We start from the raw sequence: 19329 nt of genomic DNA on the forward strand, positions 1-19329 counted from the left end.
GACGTGACCATTCTTCCCAAACTGACATGGGCATGGCTCTTCATGAGCGATGCTATCCTGTCACCAGACAGTGAGGCTCTCATCTCACAGGAGTCCAGTTTTGGAGGCCCAGAGACATAGTCTGATGTGATAAGGGAGTTTGTCCAGGCTGAATGTGAGGCAGAGCTGATGAAGGTGGTCGTTGATGAGGGCTGTGTGGAACACAATCGAATTGCTGGACTTCTGTCACATCAGCCCATTATCCAGATAACTCAGGGCAGTGAAGCTCTGCAGCAGCAGGGACGGAAGAGCCTGTTCCGTGCACTTGACTACAGTGAATTGTACAGTACAGTGACTCGGGACCGACAAGAATGTGAAAGTAAATCAAGCTACTTCATCCATCCAACTGTTTTCTAACCGTTTCTTCCAATTCAGGAGCAAGCGATGCAAGGCTGGGTACATCCTGGATGGGGCAACAGACCCAATGAGGGGAGGGTAATAAATGAACTGATGGTATACAGTTCACGAGATGTAATGGTGCACTGTCCCTTCCTCCTTCGTCTCTTCTGCTTCCACTTTGTCCCCCTGTTGCAGGACAGGTCCAACCTCTTCCACAGTCGCACACGGTCTAAAGTATCATCAATGACTTTGTGATAATTGGGCAAAACAATGTGTTATTCAATCTTTATTTAATTGGCACCTACTCCACTGTTAGTGCCAGGAGACCTTGATTAAATACAGGGAGGAAGCAGACACAAAGAAAAACAAAAACACTTTGACAAATACATTTTATGCATGGCTGATATATGCATACTTATAGTCAATATGGACTGTGAAACCTGCTGCATGAAACCCTTTGTCACTCTGTGACATAAGCATCATTTAAATCCACCAAAGTGACCAGACAAGACTACACAAACTCCAGAGCATCTTTGTCTGCAATCACTCTGAAGTGCCCTTCTCTGACAAACCTGCTGAGGATTCTCAGATCTGGGACAGAGGAGCCACTGCCTTCCTTTCGCACATCACCAAGTAGTTTTTCTATAGATAAGGGTGCAGAATGCTTTGAGAAGCATAACTGGTGAGAAGCACATCTATCTCCGGAGCATGAGTGAAGACTTGCGTGCTTGAACCTGTAGCCTCTCTCCACTCGCTTCTTTTTATGACATTTTCTCCACTTTTAACCTGAAAGAAATGAAGATGGAAGAAGGGGTGACTGTGTAAGCAACCAAGATAAAGTACACAAAAAACAGTGGGGCAAATTTGGTCCTGGAAGAGAAAGAAAACCGGTCTTTTTTATCTTTCTCAGAGCAACAAATACTGTATAATACGAATAATAAAGGAACAAGTAATGGGTTTATTCCATGCTGAAAAGAGAAGAAAAAACAACGTACCGGCTGTGGAGCCTTCTTCTCACACCCGAAGAAGGCTCCACCGCCTAAACGTTGTGTTTTCTTTCTTCTCTTTTCAGCCTGGAATAAACCTATGACTTGTTCCTTTGCTGACACAGCTACCCACCTAAACTAATACGAATAATGGTGCCAAAGCAACCTAACACACAGTACACAAAGACTAGAAGTAACAATCTGCACTCAAACGTCCCTTTAGGAGTGCCTTATCAGCAACCGGAACTCACTGATGTACAGTAACCAAATATAGATCTCTGCTTTGTCCTGGTAATAACAGCGGAAAACCCACACCCAGTCAAACACATTTGTCCAGTCCACCATACCGGTCTTCCTTTTAATCTGCAGCTGACACGGCTACAGCTGTTATTCATGCCTCAGAAGGTGGTTATTGTCTTTAACCTGGATTGGTTTTCTTTCTTTTCGGGCTGTATAAAATCTCACCCAGAGATTTTCGTGACTCACCCTTTCAATGAATTGTGAGGGTCTGAACAGACACCCCCTTGTCATTCCGTATGGCTTTTATAGGAAAGGCTGTGTGTGGGTATGGCTGTGCAGTAGTTCCCCAATTCCCCGTGCAAATGTAGTATATAGGATGTCTCATTGTCGCCCATCGGCTTCATCCTTGCATATCTTGTTTGAGTCAAGGGAAACATAATGTCATAAAAATAATTTAAATGCATTAAAAATTCTGGTTAACAACATTTACAGTTGTTCTGGGAGGGAAAGAGGTGAATACTTTCTGAAGGCACTGACACGGTTTTATGATTACAGTGATACTCATGCCCAAACATATATGAGATAAACGTGCATTACAATATCATAACTATACAACACACACTATAAAAAGATATGTACAATTTGTAGTTTTCAGAGGTGAATTATTTAGTATTCTTTAGCTAAAAGTGGATGAAACATAGTTTATTAAAATTAGTTTAACTTTAAATATTTGTCTCGTTTTGTGTTTCTTTGTAGAGATCAGTCAATAACCCCATTCACATTAGTCAGATCAGATCAGTCAACATCACCATTTTTTGTTCTGAAAACCATAGGTTTCTTTGAAACAGGTACTAATCGGAGTGCTGAGTAAAAGTGTACAGTAGCTGCTATTTGATTGCAGTGCAACTCTGACTATTTGTCTCTCACATCTAAACAACAGCTGAAACTTACTTGGAAAAAAACATATACTTTAAAAGAATGATAGTTACATCAAGTTAGGGTTGACTAGTTATACAACTAAAGGATCAGCAATTAAAATGTCCCAGATGATCAGGCACATGTGAAAAAAACAAACCAGGTACCGCACACAATAATCTTACCAATGCAACAGAATTAGCTTCCTTCAGGCTGTATTTTGATAGTGTGTTGTTTTGTGCTTGAAGTCATCAATGCACTATTTCCCTTGAGAACCCCCTAGAAATTAGATTTTATTCTCTTGGGGCAGGGATTTGTATGAGAACAGAAAAACATAACTTACGTTAAGGGTGTAAATGTGTTACTCAATTCATCAGTGGTTTTCATTAGAACTACGCTAAATCAGAACTAATTTTGACATATTCATGAATCTCTGATTTCATAGCATGACCTACACTTAGTCTATTTATTTAGGGAAGGCAAAGTCCTGAGACAAGCGATAGCTCCTGGTCCAGCTGGGTTGAGAGTGTGTAGTCCCCCACAGAGCCTGAGGATTGGGCAGTCCTCTAGGATGAGCTGTGAGCTGCATAGTTTTCTCCACCCCACAGGGATAAAGAGGACTTGTACTAGACCCCATCTGTCGAGAACCCCATCTAAAAAAAGGTTGTTTATAAAATTGGTGCAAAACAGGATTTTGATCAATTCCCTCTGCCTTTGTTTTCTATCTGCTGAAGATTAGATGAAGCAGCATTGGTCTTCTTTCTTTTTATCACACGTTTCTTCCCTTTGCCATGCTGTCCCCAGTTTCTTCCCGCACTCCGGACGCCATCTCTCCACAGACCTCCAGATTTATCGTGGCCTCTTCCCTCCCTCAGTAGTTACTAAAGTTATCCAGCTAACTGATCAACCTCACTTTGTGAAACCCCCTGGTGCTCAACCAATCTGTACACCCTCAATCACGCAAATACAATACCACCTGGGCATTAATAACTTCAGGTTTCAAAGATTTCAAATTTGTTTTAGAATTTTAGATATCTAGCGGGTATTTGGCGCTAAATTGTATTTAGCGAGTATCTGTTCTAACTATGAATACCATGGCAAATATAATTGTGATTCTATTGTTAATTGCCTAATATCACAAGTCATACAGTAACAGTGATGTGGTTGAGTATGCAATACTTTTAAACAGGTTCAGTTGAACTATTATCACAATGAAAGTATGGTAATATGCAGTGACTATTGATTTCAGTTGTGTTTCATTATGTCCTTTTCCATGCAAACCCACACTGAAAAATATTTGCTTGTGATGTATTTTTTGGCTATGATTTTTTTTAGATCTGAAGATCCTACCTGATTGCAGATACTACCAATATCAGAACTGCTGACACCAGGGAATTGTTCTAAAGAGAAACACCGTCATCAAATTACAACCCCAATTTCTGTCGATGGAATCGGGGGAAACAAGCAGGTGTCCATCAGTGTTGCAGCTTAGCCGACTGTGAACTTTACTCACTATTAGTACAGGATTTCAAAAGGCTTTGTCACACACGTGTATAACATTGAAACACAGCTACACTAAACACCGAGAAACACCGTGGGCCATTAGAATAATTGATGTCTGGGTCGACAAAGACATCTCTTAGCAATGTTTTGAGCAGGGGGCAGGGAAATTCTAAGATTAATTCATTGTCATGGTTTTATAATAAATCTTAAATGCATTTTTAGATATTCGTAGAATAATTTGTCTTACATATATTTAAGTAACATTGTCAGACTACCTGTATATACTATCCAACCAAACATTTTTTAAAATACAAAATACATTTTTATGGATTGGGGGATTTTCATTTCAGTAACAGGGTTGACAATGATTTTAGGGACTGCTTTAAAAATCTGTATTAAATGCTGAAAATATAAGTTAAGGTAAAAATATATATTTTGTCCACATTATTTTATGTAGTTTTTCAAAATAATGGTATAATACACAAAATTTAACAAAATCTCATAAATGTTATGAATACCAGAATGTACAGAGATTACAATAGGGACATCCCAAAATGACGCATTTGACATATCTGACACGCATTATTTACTATAGTGATCATTTATATTACATGAACTCATAGTAAAATAGCATAATTTCACTGGATAATTTGTAATGGCATCCTGGTTTTCCAAAATTTCGTTCTCAAATTTACACCATTAATGCTCTGGGACATATCAGAATTATAGAATTACCCTGGCTTTAATAAAACATTTTGCGTGGGGGAAATGTAGTTTATGTGTCAATGTATTTGGCTCATGTGCCAAATTAAAACTACATTACTATGGTTATGTTACATTACTACAGTACATATGTTATATTTTCAAAGCATATTATTATATCTATATATAATATATTATATATATTTATAAAACTAAGAAGAACACAGAATAAAGCTGCCATTTCAGTAATATGTAACCCAACACTAGTGCCAACTACAGTTTTAATCTGTTTTGAACAGCGAAAGGCTATTTAAGGCACACCAGCCAAAACCACGGTATAATGCAGTGTGCTAACTGTTGTAGCGGCGAGGCTTATTAATAAGGCAGAATTAAGTGTTTCTGAGCTTCCCAAATGAGGCCCCATTTCTCTGTTCATCTCTGTGGTGCAGCCACAGAGAAACTATTCATGCAGGCTGATTTAAGATGTTTTCTTTTGATAAGGACAGCTCCCAAAGGGGGATGCACTTAGCTAAGCCTGGCTATCATGATCAATGGTCATCCATTGGCGCCTATCTGTCTAGGGAGTGCCAGTTGGACATCTGGACTGCATTACTAAGTGTCAGGAGTAAGTGACTCATATCTCACCTTGATCAACCAATCAGGGACTGGTAGGGCCGAGTAACGCACGTGGGACTCTGATGCCCATGGAACTTTCAGCCAATCAACGAGCTGAAGTTCCTCCAGGTAAAAACAGGCAACACAGAGAGCCTGAGAGATTCAGTAAGATTCAGGGAGATTCAGTAATATTCTGGAGAGGATTCTGTGGACTGTTCTAAAGGGAATTCAAAGGAGAATTCCAGGGCAGGACGGCCCAGGAGCAGAAGGCTCCCAAGGGCAGGACATTCTCGCAGCGCGCCTCCTGACCATCCTGAGACTCAGCCCGGACAACCACGGAACGGCCAGTGTGTCTGAGTGCCAGAACTTTCCTTTGTTCTAAGAGTCTAGAGCGGAGGTTGCCAGAGAATAACCAGAGGATCCACCCGAGGTTAGCACCAGCAGCAGGCCTCGTGAACAGGTCGGAACTGTGGACAGCTGAATCACTATTCAGAACTAGCTCTTCATGAGGAACGAACCGGTCCTCTTCCTGACTTGCTGGGACCCACAGTCATCTTTTCTCCTGTGCGCAAACTTTGCTAACTAGCCGGTCAGTGAGCATCAGCAGCGCACCGTCGCAAGCCGCACAGCACAGCCTGGCACGGAGCCAGAGAGCGCGGATTGGACAGCAACAGCCTGCAACTGTTTCTTTGTGCCCGCAGGAGATCTGAATCCCCAAAGATTGGATGAGTATTCAACTTCAATGCATTACAGCTCGAGAATTCAATTGTTATCCCAACCAGTTGATATCAATTTAATTCCTAAGAGTTATGTACTTGTTTCGAGTATCTAATGTAGAAGTTATAACCAAGTTTATTTATGAAACGGTCTTATTGAATGATATACTGAACGTATGTCCTCTTGATATATGTAACTCTTTGTAACTGACCGAATATACCTTTTGTATTCTGATAACCCTCTCGATAAGATCTGTTAGGTTTACATGCATATTTTATGTATTAATAAATGTATCCTCATGTATTAGTACCTGTGTGTGTGCGTTGTTTGAGTTATGTCGCATGGTTGGATTCTAAAGCCATCAAAAGAATCAACTTTGTGATTTACTGCTACAATTAATAATTGTCTCAGTAAATGCCCAAACCCTACAGAACTGGTGCCTTCAGAGAGCCACTACATTTAATTTTGCTACGGCTATGATTACATATTTGGCGTCCCTGAACCGGTTTTTCCTACACTGTTAATGCAAGATCTGATGCTCATTCTAGATCGCTGCATCTGTATGATACCTACAATATTATCGTTTTTGTAGGAACTGTGTAGTTTCAGAAAATCTTAAAAGAAAGTCCTGTGGTATATGGGAGTAAAAACAAAAAAATATCTGTGATATCTTGATAATATTTTTTTAGTTTCTGTTTGTTTTAAAATTGTTTCTAGTATGGATCCTTGACAAGAATTCAATTTACTTTTTAGACTACAGGTGTAAACTCGAGTTTTGGTTTGTGTGATATACTGTACAGTACGTTTAGCTTACATTTTGTTAGTACTGTATACAGTATGTCTTAAAGGGGAACTGCAATGCCATTTTTTATTTTGGGGTTAGAAAGAATCAGCATTGATGAGTGCATTAAAATTTAAATACTACTTACTTGTTAACTCTGCAAGACCTCCATCACAAAATAAACTACATTTCCAGGTATGCACAGTGCCATATTCTGGGTTTCAGAACAAGGCAACAAATCTTCCGGAGACATGAATCAGCCCTATTACATTGTAGACAAGCAGGCTTGTGAGTACATCTCTTAATCCAATAGAAATACTGCTCTTGACTTCAAGATGGTTTCGCTGACAAATACTACTTACTTGTTAACTCTGCATGCTGCTCACTTTGGAACATTTCTGCGATGAAATATCTGCCACATAACCTGTACTTATTCGCTCGTACATCACATTACATTCGTCACTACAGTGACTAGTGAGCAGGAAGGGCCGCTTCACGTCACAGTTGGTGGGAACTCGCGCTCTTGCCCAGGGGTCTGAGACAACATGGCGACTTACAGTACTTTAACAAAGTTGATGATTTTGTGCTTAATTCGAAATTTGTTAACGTTTTGTATATTGTCAGCGGATTTTTTTTTTCCGGGATTAATTACTCGGTCTGAGAAAATGGTACTGCAGTTCCCCTTTAACTTTCAGCAACGTCTTACGATTACACAACGTGGAAGACCTGCTTTGATAACTGAGGCTGTATCGATCTGAGTCGTGCTAATTAAATGGCTAGGGATTTTACATGCCGAATAAACAAATTATAAGTAATGGAAATGTACATCAGGCCCCTGAAGACAGGCCTTTAGCAAGAGCACAGCCCTTATGGGATCTTAATAAAGCACCAGAAGTGAGTGTCTTCAGGCTATTTTTTGTTTTTGTGTTTCATGCACGAACTCATTAATGTGTTAAACCCTTCAGGTTTCCCCTGCATGGCCATGGATTTTGTACACCTGGGTAACGGTGTTGTAAGGGAAACTTCAGACCCTTCTCTAAATATTCTTTGTTTACCCTGGTCTTAACTTGTTATACTTTAACATACAGTTCTGAAGGCATGAGAGTTTAGGACAGCCCCCACAGAGACACCAGAGACAGCAGAGAGGAGCTGACTGGCCTTAGTATGGTGCTGGGAGACCACCCTCTCACTGTATGTTGAGTAAAGGGTGTTCTTAACCAAATAAAGGATTACGTGGCTTTATAAAAACACCCTCTCAGGGACATGTGCAAGGTTATTTAGTTATGTAGGATTGACAGAGCTTTAATATTTGATTATATTTCATGCATGTTTTGCATAGTAACATGCAAATTACTGGAGGTTCATGTGAAAGAAATTCAATGAGGTTCATGTGACTTGACATGGGGCTTGTGAGTGAAATGAGAATAAACTTCCGAAAGCAACAGGACCAACGAGACCAGCATAATTCCACTATGAGCTGTGCTTTGCACAGAGAATTACAAACTTAGCAACCAAGATAGTGCCCCCCTTCTTCAACACCTATCTCCCAGCACACCCTGAGGAGTCTCACTCTCAGACCTGTCTCCCCCTCACAAGCCTGTCTCTAAGCCTCTCAAACTTTCAGTACATGTCAATACTTGAAAATAGAGAATATAATACAGTACATAGTTTAAAGCAATGGAGGAAAATGGATAATGCTAAGGTTACTGAGACGGGGTCATCCACCAGCCATAGGCCTTCCATTAGTACTGTTTTCTATAGCTGGGTTAGATCCTAATGAGTGCGATAGAGGGAGGAAATGTGTAGAGGGTATTTAGCACAAAGTACCTAGCTGAGGGAATGGCAGCCATCACTATTGCAAAGAATGAGTTAGGGAGCTGCTGCAAGGGTGCACATCAGGTTGTGGGAGGAGTGTGAGAGAGATACAAGGGAAGTCCTGGGTGTGAGATTTATAAGTAAACATCTCGTACAGTAGGCGATATACTGTACTGTACAGTATATCTTGGTTGCATAGGAGATCAGAAGTGTATAAGATTAGGATTTAACCTTCCTCCTGAATTTATATTCTGAACTCCATCAGTTGTTTGAAAACCACTCATTAAGATATTCAAAAGAGCCTTAAGGAACGGAGTACGGTATGTTTACTTTAAAAATGTAATATCCATTTCTATTAAAGGAGAGGCAAAACATAACCATACACATCTCAGTAGTATTTCACTTATATCAAGGACCAAATTAGAAGAGCATCTAAACGAAAACAGGATGTTCAAGGCCATAATCCTCATTGATTTAGACATTAATGAATTAGTCGAGTCAGTAACTAGTGTGGCTTCATCTGCTTTATGACATGAGATGCTGATAATCAAGAGGAACCTAGGTAGTGGCTCAGGGGGTTGGGGGGTGTGCGGCTCTGCTGTGTTTCTTATTATTTATGTGGTTATACATTTTTCTATCATTTTTGATAACATTCGGGGACAATGGAGTTTCTTCTCTCCCTCCGCAACAAGGGGGAGAACTACAGTAGGGATCTTTAATGGCCACTGAGAGTCAGGACCTCGGTTTAACGTCTCATCCGAAAGAGGGCTGATAAAATATAAAACTGTGAAATTATAAATGTTATCATTTAGGGGAATGTGTGTATTTGAATCTAGAACCGATTAATACATTACTGGCAGTACAGATAATGGGGCGAATGATCTAATTGGACTGCTGCTCTCTCTAATTTATATCAAGGATCTGTTCTGTATCAGTTAGTAACCTTGTCCTGTTTGCAGACAATACCACAATAGGAGGACTGGCAAACACTGTAAAGTAGCAAATTGAGTTCAGAAAGTTTCATATGCAAATTTTATTTATGTAATCAAGAGGAAAATATTACAAGAAGTTAGCAAAAACAAACTATATGTAAAAAACAGAAAACACTGAGCTAGAAGAGGCTACAGATGAAAAAGACGTGTTAATGTTTACACATTAATTACATCTTCTAGACAATGTGAGGAAGCGATTAAAAGGCAAACAAAATTCTAGGATATACATTTCAATTCAGTCTGAAAAAGATATGTTACTACAATCATGTATCATTCCATCACAAATGTGTATAATGTTGAAATGAGGCCACATTTCCTAATGTGCCTGGACATACTGTATGGTATTAGCAATGCAAATTTAAATTGTAAACATTTTCAAAACTTGCTGCCACAATGATGTTCAGTTTTCAATGTGAAAGCATTCCCATGGTATTACTTGGTAAGTTTGGTTAAGAAAATCAGAATATCTAGCACGTTTGTTAGAAATTAATTAATCCAGAGATTTTATCCATACTTTTCATCAAGGATTCCAGGACAGTAGCTTCAAGAGGAGCGTGGGGCTGCCTCTTTCAGATTCTCACCCCCCTTTGTCTAAGATGATCTTATTTTTTACAAGCCCTGCCACTGAGTTTTTACTGAAGTTTCCTAATTCAAGTTTCATTGTTCAAACAGTACATCAAGGATTCCAAACATTTAAAACAGGACCCCTTGTTTTCTTTCTTCAAGACTTAAAGGATTTATTTTTTCAATCAGTGCGGAAAATTCCACTGGACCCAAGAAATGTACTAGTTGCCATTCTTTGGATGAATTCTGTAATCTGATATTTCTGTATTTGCTTCAGTAGTTACCCCTACATGAATACAACCCTACAGAGAATACATATTTAAAAACAAGTGAAAAAATCTAAAACTTATAAAATGCTAGAAGAATAGAATAAAATAGGAATGATTTCTTATACAGGATGCTGAATGCATCGAATCTTAATAAAGGTTGCATTCTATCAACACATTCCAGTTCTACATTAGTCACATGGCAGGTGTTTCAATGATTGAAACGAGGAAAGTAAGCGATCATAAAGAAGGAAGCCAATATGACATCTCCAACCACGTCGGGTGTTGAAAAGTTTTCCAGGATGATAAACCCCATTAAGGATCCCCCTGAAAAAAAGCACCTTTGTTTATGAATTATTCTGCGGTTCGCATTTGAAATGAATCATTCAGAGGCATCCACCCCCTTCTGAGCAACACTAATGTGTAACTACTGTAGATCTGGGGTTCTTAACCTGGCAGCCGCGACCCCCGCAGTCCCGGAGAGATCAACAGTAGGCAGCAGAAACAATCATCACGGTTTTCACACACTACGGCGGCAAACGGGACACGTACGCAGATTCAGGGGGGTTACACGTCAGAGGTAAACAATACATTTTTGTACACCTGCATAGTTCAGACTGTTTACATTAGCAGAGTGACTTAGTGGTCACTCTGCGAGCCCACAGACCATCCCCCAGCTACAACTCCCAGCCTGCTGTGCGGTGCGCCCGGCGAAGGCGCTACATTAATGCCTATTGGGCGGGCCACGATTGCATTTATATTTGTAACACTTTTTTCTTTTGCGCAATGGAGCATTTTTGAATAGGTGACGCTGGAAGAGTGAGGGCTAAAGACAATGTGGAGAAACGCACAGTAGAAAACTCCAAACAGAAGAAAACGAGAAAATGCGACAAAAAGTATGAATTTACACAGACAAGTGATGGAGACGATGCACGAACTCTACAGTATGTGCGGTTTGTGGCGAAGTGTCAGCTAAGTAAATCCTCAAGCCCTCCAAACTGCTATACCACTTGCAGACCGGACACTCAGCCTTGCAGTATAAACCTGTTCGTTTTTTTTTTAACGAAAACTACAGAAGCTAAGAGGCCAAAACTGGGAAGCCACACACGTTAGGTGAGACTTTTTTCTTACCGTGCGCTAAGGAAACCTGGTTTCAGTCATGTGTGGGAAAAGCGCTGCAGAGCAACTAGCACTGATACCACTGTGAAATTATACTGTGTCTAACCGCATTGGGCGTATGGCAAGAGACGTGAAAGAGCAGGTGATCGCTAAGATAAAATCTAGTGTGTATTTTTCTTTACAGTTTGACACTGATGTCTCCGGAGATGCACAAATGCTTGTTTACGCCAGATGGGTTGAAGTGGGAGAAAGTAACGAGTATTTTTTGTTCTGTTGTCGTCTTGCCGAGCGTGCCGCTGGCGATCAACTCTGTACGTGAGCATGAAACTGACTGAACAGGAGTGTGGGAATCTGCTCAGACGGTGCACCAGCTATGACTCGCTATCACAGTGGGCTCGTCACGAAAGTACGGGCCGTTCGCGTTGTGGACGCATTGCATGATTCATAGACAAGCTCTCGCGGATAAGAACATGCCCCCTGAACTCAAAACCAGTAATGGATGAAGCTGTTCGTACTGTTAATTCCATCAAGGCCAGTGCAACAAGCGCATGACTTTTAAAGATTATTCCAACATTAAGCATAGGACTGGAGAGGCAGCCTTTTGCTACAACGCCCCCAAACTTTGGAATAGTATTCCTAAAATATTAGCGAGGCTGGCTAATTATAATTATATGCAAATTATAATGCTAAGTGTTTCTGTATTACAATTAACATATTGTTTAGCAGAATTTCATAATTATAAAGCTATACGTTTACAGTTAAAAGAAGATTTCTTTTAGCTGGGAAAAGTAACTGTTTAGGCTGGCATTTAGTGGGAGGTACAGTATATAGACAGTTTAAAACAACAGTGAAAGAATAAATTGTGATTAACGGCCATAGAGACTAATATCTCTGGGCACCACCAGTTCATTAATTAATGTACAGTATTTTCACTTCACTGCCTTCAAAACGATTGAGTTCACAAAAGCAACATCTTTCTTTTCTTGAGTTTTTATCTTCACTTTTTCTGGTTCTATTCAGGTTTAGTGGATGACTTGTATACAGTACATTTTGCAAAAGTTCTCACAGTAGGTATTAACATGTTTGATAGCTAAACATTTGGCAAATCTCCATGAACTGATAATTAAGTATTTATTTAATGGTGTTCCGAGACTACTTCTCCCACCTCCTTTTCGCTGTTGCTGTTATTTTATATTCTTTAAATAAAGGAGATATAGGCAGCTTTAAGCACTCCTGGGAACATCTAAGAGTTTGAAATGAGGTCATGTTGAACTCCATTTCACTGAATGACCATTCTGTTGACCAATAAGTACTGTTTGAAATAAAAAGTCATATAGGCTTCTGCCAGAATATCTCTAAAATTATTAATGATTAAGAGGATAATTCATATGTAAATGATATTATAATTGTTTCCACAAACCTGCACACATAGTAGTTTACGTTCCACTGGGCTGCTTTTCCAGTTATTATGGATTCTCTGTGAACTCCGTCTGCCCATTCTACACCTTTATTTCCTGGACAGGGATACAGAAGAGCCTGAAGGACAGAGGATGTTGTGAATATTTTATGGATGTTGCATTATATAAACATCCCCAAACACACAATTGTGCAAACAGTATACTGTATATACTGTCACATATATACAGTACACAGAGCAAAAATGAATGTGTCTGAGCATTGATATCACATTTTTGCATTCGCCTAGATTGGCGCTATTCACTGTGATGCTATTGCTGCAACTGTGCCCTTCACATTTTCATCCAACAGTGTTTATACAGCACAGATAACATTCAATTCTGCATATTGCCTCAGATCTTACCTGATACACTGAAGCAAATATCTCCCTTCCTCCGTATTCATAAGAACAAACAAACTTTTTCTGCTGTCCGTAATAAAAAAGCTTCCCGCCATGCCATGCTTTATCAACGGCTTGTGCACGACACACATAGTAGTTAATTTTAGATTTTCCGTCCCAGCCTCCGTGAACTGCATCTGTTTCAGAGAGAAATCATGAGAGGAGATCATTTAGCCCGTCCAGATTGTTTGTTAGTAAGTGATCAATCCCAAGATCTCATCTAGATGTATCTTGAAAGTAGCCAGGATATCAGCTTCAACAGCATGGCTGAGAACCTTGTTCTATACCTCCACAAACCTATGTATAAAGAAGTGCCTCTTTCTCTGAGTTTTGAAAACACTGGAAAAAGTAATTTACCCCTGAAATGAAATTATCAGAAATATTCCATTCAGTAAGGCAGCCATTTGAAAACAGGCTGTAATGGTCCAAACGTAGGTAGTTGTAGTCCTAACTGGATTCCAGCTATATTTTCATTGAATAATTTTTTTTAGAATTTAATTAATTAATTGCTTACACTTATATAGCACCTTTCTGGACACTCCACTCAAAGCGCTTTATAGGTAATGGGGACTCCCCTCCACCACCAACAATGTTCAGCATCCACCTGGATGATGAGACAGCAGCCATAGTGCGCCAGAATGCTCACCACACACCAGCTATCAGTGGGGAGGAGAGCAGAGTAATGAAGGCAGTTCATAGATGGGGATTATTAGGAGGCCATGATTAGTAAGGGCCAATGGGAATTTGCCCAGGATGCCTGGGTTGCACCCCTACTCTTTTCAAGAAATACCCTGGGATTTTTAATGACTACGGAGAGTCAGGACCTCGGTTTTACATCTCATCCAGAGGACGGCGCCTGTTTACAGTCCCCGTCACTATACTGGGGAAATGAGATGATTGTGGCTACAACAAGTAAAGGACTTAAGGTCAGTAGAAGGCGTCAATATTAATATTGGATAAAAATAGAGAACAGGTTGATTCTCCGAATGCAACCCCCTCCCATCCACAAACGCACACAGGGAGCAATGTTTTACAAAGGCACAGAGAAAATCTTTTAATGCAAAAACTGGCCTTTCCCTTATTTCAAAGAGGAAATAAAGAAACAGTTCAGCTGGCCATTGCAATGATATGATGACCAGTAAAGTTTGAAAGGAAGACAAAAGGTAAGAGCACTGAGCAAAAAGGACACAGTCCTTTATCAAGCCTTAATTCGTCTACTGCTTGTTTCACATGTGACATTCCCTTGTGTGGGATGGATATAGAAAACAGGCAAAATGATCCAGTAATTCTTGTTGCACAACAGATTTTGGAAAGAGTTTGTAAAAATTCTTACAAGTCACCGTCACTTTCAGAGAGCTCAATCGTTTACCAGGAAAAACCCTTCTTCTACCTACTCGCAAGCCACTCCCACTTCATTTAGCAGAGGACACGTCATTTTAAATAATGGGAGAGAGAATGAGATAAAGCCTGGAAATATTTTTTTTCTGTAGAGTAGAATAAATACACAGATGAAGTGGTGAAGAGTGGTTAGACACTATGTACGTTAGACTGGATTTCCTGTGGGTATGTCCTAAAGAGATCTGTAGAAATGGCATGGCTACACTGCCTGTGTGGCTACTGGGAAATGTTTGAATGTGAAGTATGTGACAGGGACACTGACCACTTCAGTGATGTTTCTCAAATAAGAATAAACAGCCCGGTGTAATTTTGCTTCTATAAAAACACAGTAATATAGGCTCTTCTCAGATTAATGATCCCAATATAATAAATTGAGACAATTAGGATTTAACCCTGATGCACCCTGAGGCTTATTTTAAAATTACTCATTACTTTGCCAATTATTTGGTTATATTCCTGTCCAATAAGAAACCAAACAACTGTTTTTCAGGCAGCACAGCCTGAACCCTCCAAGGACACCACACCTAAACACACTCTTATGGGTCTTTCACGTCAGACGAACACTCCTTATTTAAAGGAGATTTGAAGGTGTATGTGTAATACCTGCTCGCACCAAAGGTCTCGGAATTCCTTCAGGACCTCTAACACAACAGGTGGACCTACTGTTTAGGCAATTGCCACTCGCCGTGGCGGAAGATCCATCCCACCTGCACACATTCAGCTCGGGGCTATTTAAGATCCACCTGTGCATTTCTAGGAAGCTCAGTCACAATAATTCATTGTGTGTCTTGGTGTTCTTATTGTGCTTACCTACTGTGCTCTGACAGTGTTTACTTGTGTGTCTGCGATTCTTTGATTACTGCTTGTTGGGTTTTCCTGGCCTTGGACTTGCTTGAGCTAATTACAGATCTCCCTTTGGTACCTTTGCCTGCGTCCTCTGGTTTGCCTGCCTTTGGATTATGGTTCTACACAGTGTGTTGTTTCCATCGGTATCTCGCTGCCTTGTTACTGCTCACCTGCTGCTGTGTGCTTTTCACCTGGCTGACTGCTTACCTTTGCCTGCTTCTGGATCCAGCCTCTAGCCTCCAATCACTGCACTGTATTGATATTTAAAAAGCTAGTTTTGTGGAGACTATGCTGATTTTTTTGTAAGTACTGTATGCTGTGTGTTGCAGAGGTACTGGGAGAGAGAGAACTTGCTTACCAGATGGGATGTTATTGGTGGCCACCCACTTCAGAGGTCTGTAGACACAACCCCTTCCTGCGATGAGTTCAAACCAGCCAGCCTTACACGAACACTTTGGGACGTGGTTAGCTGTGCTACATTCAGCATTTCGTCCGCACCTGAACCCTCCAGAACTGCAGGCGGGCTCACAGGTGTGCCTGCTCAAATTACAGACTTCATGTGGTTCGCAAGTCGAGTGACTTCTGCAGCCTGTACAATTAGACGGTGTGAACTGAGGGCACGGCTGCTTGGCACATAAGAAGGTTTGTTCAGTAAGGCCCGTGGGCGTTGTCCAGCCAGAATGACAAGATGCTGTGCAGTTTATTGTTGTTGTTGTTCCACTACTGCTTGTTTCACATGTGACTCTCCCATTCGTGGGATGGATATAGCAAACAGGCGGAACGCTCCAAGAATTCTTGTTGCACGTGACAGATTCTGGAAAGGGTTTGTAAGAGTTCTCACAAGTCACTGTCACTTTCAGAGAGCTCCTGCTGTGGTGGGCTGAGGTACAAAATCTGTTGGAAAGCAAGTTTGCTCCAAGAGGACCACAGCCATTGGAGTTGTACAGCCTCCACTGTGTGGAGACCCAGTCGGTGAATTCGTTCTTTTCTTGTGGAAGTTTATGAGACTGCTCTGTGAGTATTAAGTATTTTAACCATGCCAAATAGAATTGTTCCTGAAAAGCAAACATGTACTTCAAGAAGAAGTCAATTTTCTGGCTATAACCTTCACTGCAAGGTTCATCTTTCAGGGTGTTTCGATAAGAATCTAAGATATTGTTGGTATCCAAAAGACTGGTGCCTGTCATCATTTTATGATAGGTATCTGAAAGATACTTGTATGACGTGGACTGTAAATGTTTACTAAGTTCTACTTTATAGTCATATTCATTAATCTTTCCTTCTTCCAATTCTTGATAACAATTATTCATAAACTGGAGTTTCAAGATAATATTGCTGTACTTGGAAACAACAATCCCCCACTCAATGTGAGACTGCATGATGAGGGCCAAACTGTTTGTGAAATTTTTCAAATCCTGGATGCTAAAGAATATGGAAGTCATGTCTGGAACTGGATAGATGACAAAGTTATCTGTATCCTTTTTAATGGTTTCCCAGTTAAAGTCATCCAGGATATTGTTTTTGCAAGTCAGACCATAGTAATTATTAGTGCACATGCAAATGTCTCCTGCTGTGTCAGGAATGGGCTTGCATTTCCCGTTAATACATACAGGTCTCCTGCAAGGAGGGTTTTCTACTTCATCTCTGCCCTTTAAAACAAACCCTAAATGGACACTGACACTGAAAATGTTTGTTAGAATGTTAGAATGTTTTAACGTTGCACTGTTTTCTGTTTGTTGGTAATCTTTGACATTACACACTGCATAAAACCCTGCAATATTATTCATTTCTTCATTGTTAAATGTATTCATGATTTCAAAATAATGATTCTTGATCCATGGGAAGTCCATCCATGCCTTTTGTTCTATCTTGTTCTTAATTTGTGTTTTCATTTGCTCGTTAACTTTAGCTCCCTTCTCCCGGTGGAAGACGATCACATCACCTTTGTTTTGAACGTTTCTGAGTACAACAGTTGGCCTGTATTGGGTGTGAAACTCTGTTTGGTCATGCACAATAACAATCCATTCGTACCAGTCAAACTTTTTGTTTAGGTGGCTCTGAATCTGAGAAGCCATGTCCTTGTTGCTTGTCCACTTTTCCAAAGCAATCTCTCGAACATCTGCTTGTGCTTGCTCAGCAAAATTAAACACACAGTCCTCAGCTGCTTCTTGCACAGCACGAATCACGTCAGAGAACTTTTCCACAACTTCCTTGGACTTGGCGACACCATCATATCCTTTCAAACCACTGTAATAGAGCTGGAGTTGGAAGCCTTTAATCATCAGGGATGTAAAATAAGATGAAAAGTTCAGTATAGTCTTCAAATCCCTTTTAAATTTCTGATTAACCAACTTCAATATGTTTTCGGTGAGAGATAAATGCTTGTGTGTAAGATACCGATAGAAATTTTCAATACTGTTGGCTGTTGCAGAATGTTCAAAAAAGGCTGTAAATTTTTCTGCTAGCTTCAACTTCCCCTGCTGTGTTTCAGCTGTCAACACTGCTTTTCTAAATGCTTCAAATTCCTTCCATGCATTCTCAATAGTGTTTTCATCTCTAGCATAAACACTAGCATATGCATTCCACTTCACATCCCTTTTCAATTCACCGATATTGTGCGCAATGGAATCCAGTTTCCTGTTCACCTCTGTAAATTGCTCTTTCATAAGCTCCATAACTGGGTCATGCGTAGGCAGGAAGGCAAAAATGACACTGAGCAAAGCTCCAACAACGCTGAATGCAGACAGCACTTTTGTTATTGCTTCAGTGCATTTCATAATCTTTGAAAGGGCTTTCCCTGCAGAATTTCTCACTTCATTTAAAACCTTTCTGTGTGAGCTGGGTTCGTGTAGCAGTTTGACTGCTTGGTCCACACCTTTCTGTGCATCTTGAGCATAATCAGCCCATGTTTTAACTGCATCAATGACTTCCTTCACTGCATCCAACGAGCTTTCCACCTGCTTCACAGTGTCTTCTGTAAGTTCAGCACTGGAGAAGCTTCCATAGCCAATTAGGTAAACAAATACAATTCCCCATTTCTGGGAGGTCATCGTGGAATCTGGAAAAAAATCACAGTCATTTCTATGTCTGGTTCGGTTTTGCTTTTCCATATTTAAACACTTGAATTGTATACATGTACTTCACTTTTATTTCTAAGGAACTTTTGTTAAAATGCATTGGGAAAGTGTTAATGTATGGTAGCTTATACACATAATGTTTTTTATTTGCTTCCTGCTTGTCACCTGGTAACCAAGGTGGTGGCACAGTCACAGTTTGGTAGTTACTTCCCCACCACCAGCTGCAGGCCTCGTGTCCTGTGCCATCCTGGGAAAGCTTCTGGAAACCCACCCATGGTGTTTTCCATTTTTTTTAGAAAATAAACCTGTAAATAAGGAATCGCATAAGAGTTCATTCTCAGTGCGCCTGTGACAGCAGATCGACACCAGTGAAGCCACCAGCTCCCGTTACCACGACCAGGCAGCTTAGGGACTCCTGACATAGACGTCGTCAGGAAGTTGTCCAGCGGATTTATGGGATGTGTAGTTCTGCTGAAATTATATTATTTCCAACAACTTTAGAACACCGAACTCTGTAGTTTCTCCACAACTTGCTAATGAATAATTTAGCATCTTAATTG

The 19329-nt window shown here is 40.3% G+C and overlaps 1 protein-coding gene across 3 annotated transcripts; it reads right to left on the reverse strand.

Annotated features, from left to right (window-relative positions):
• Window positions 1-758: 758 nt before the first annotated feature.
• On the reverse strand, window positions 759-19074 carry LOC107077048 (SE-cephalotoxin-like). 3 transcript variants are annotated; one of them, XM_015344425.2, is made up of 6 exons: window positions 18935-19074; window positions 16051-18750; window positions 13413-13585; window positions 13014-13129; window positions 1851-2018; window positions 759-1164 (listed from the first exon to the last, which is right to left on the reverse strand). In XM_015344425.2, exons 2-5 carry the CDS (start codon window positions 18740-18742, stop codon window positions 1892-1894), a joined length of 3108 nt encoding a protein of 1035 aa, XP_015199911.1. In that variant the 5' UTR covers window positions 18743-18750; window positions 18935-19074; the 3' UTR covers window positions 759-1164; window positions 1851-1891. The 3 variants fall into 3 exon arrangements, with proteins under 3 accessions (XP_015199911.1, XP_015199912.1, XP_015199910.1); XM_015344426.2 differs by lacking the exon at window positions 1851-2018; XM_015344424.2 differs by lacking the exons at window positions 759-1164; window positions 1851-2018 and adding an exon at window positions 9662-10801.
• Window positions 19075-19329: the final 255 nt, after the last annotated feature.

The sequence above is a fragment of the Lepisosteus oculatus genome, chromosome 1 (genome assembly GCF_040954835.1).
Source record: "Lepisosteus oculatus isolate fLepOcu1 chromosome 1, fLepOcu1.hap2, whole genome shotgun sequence".
In the NCBI taxonomy this organism is placed as follows: domain Eukaryota; kingdom Metazoa; phylum Chordata; class Actinopteri; order Semionotiformes; family Lepisosteidae; genus Lepisosteus; species Lepisosteus oculatus.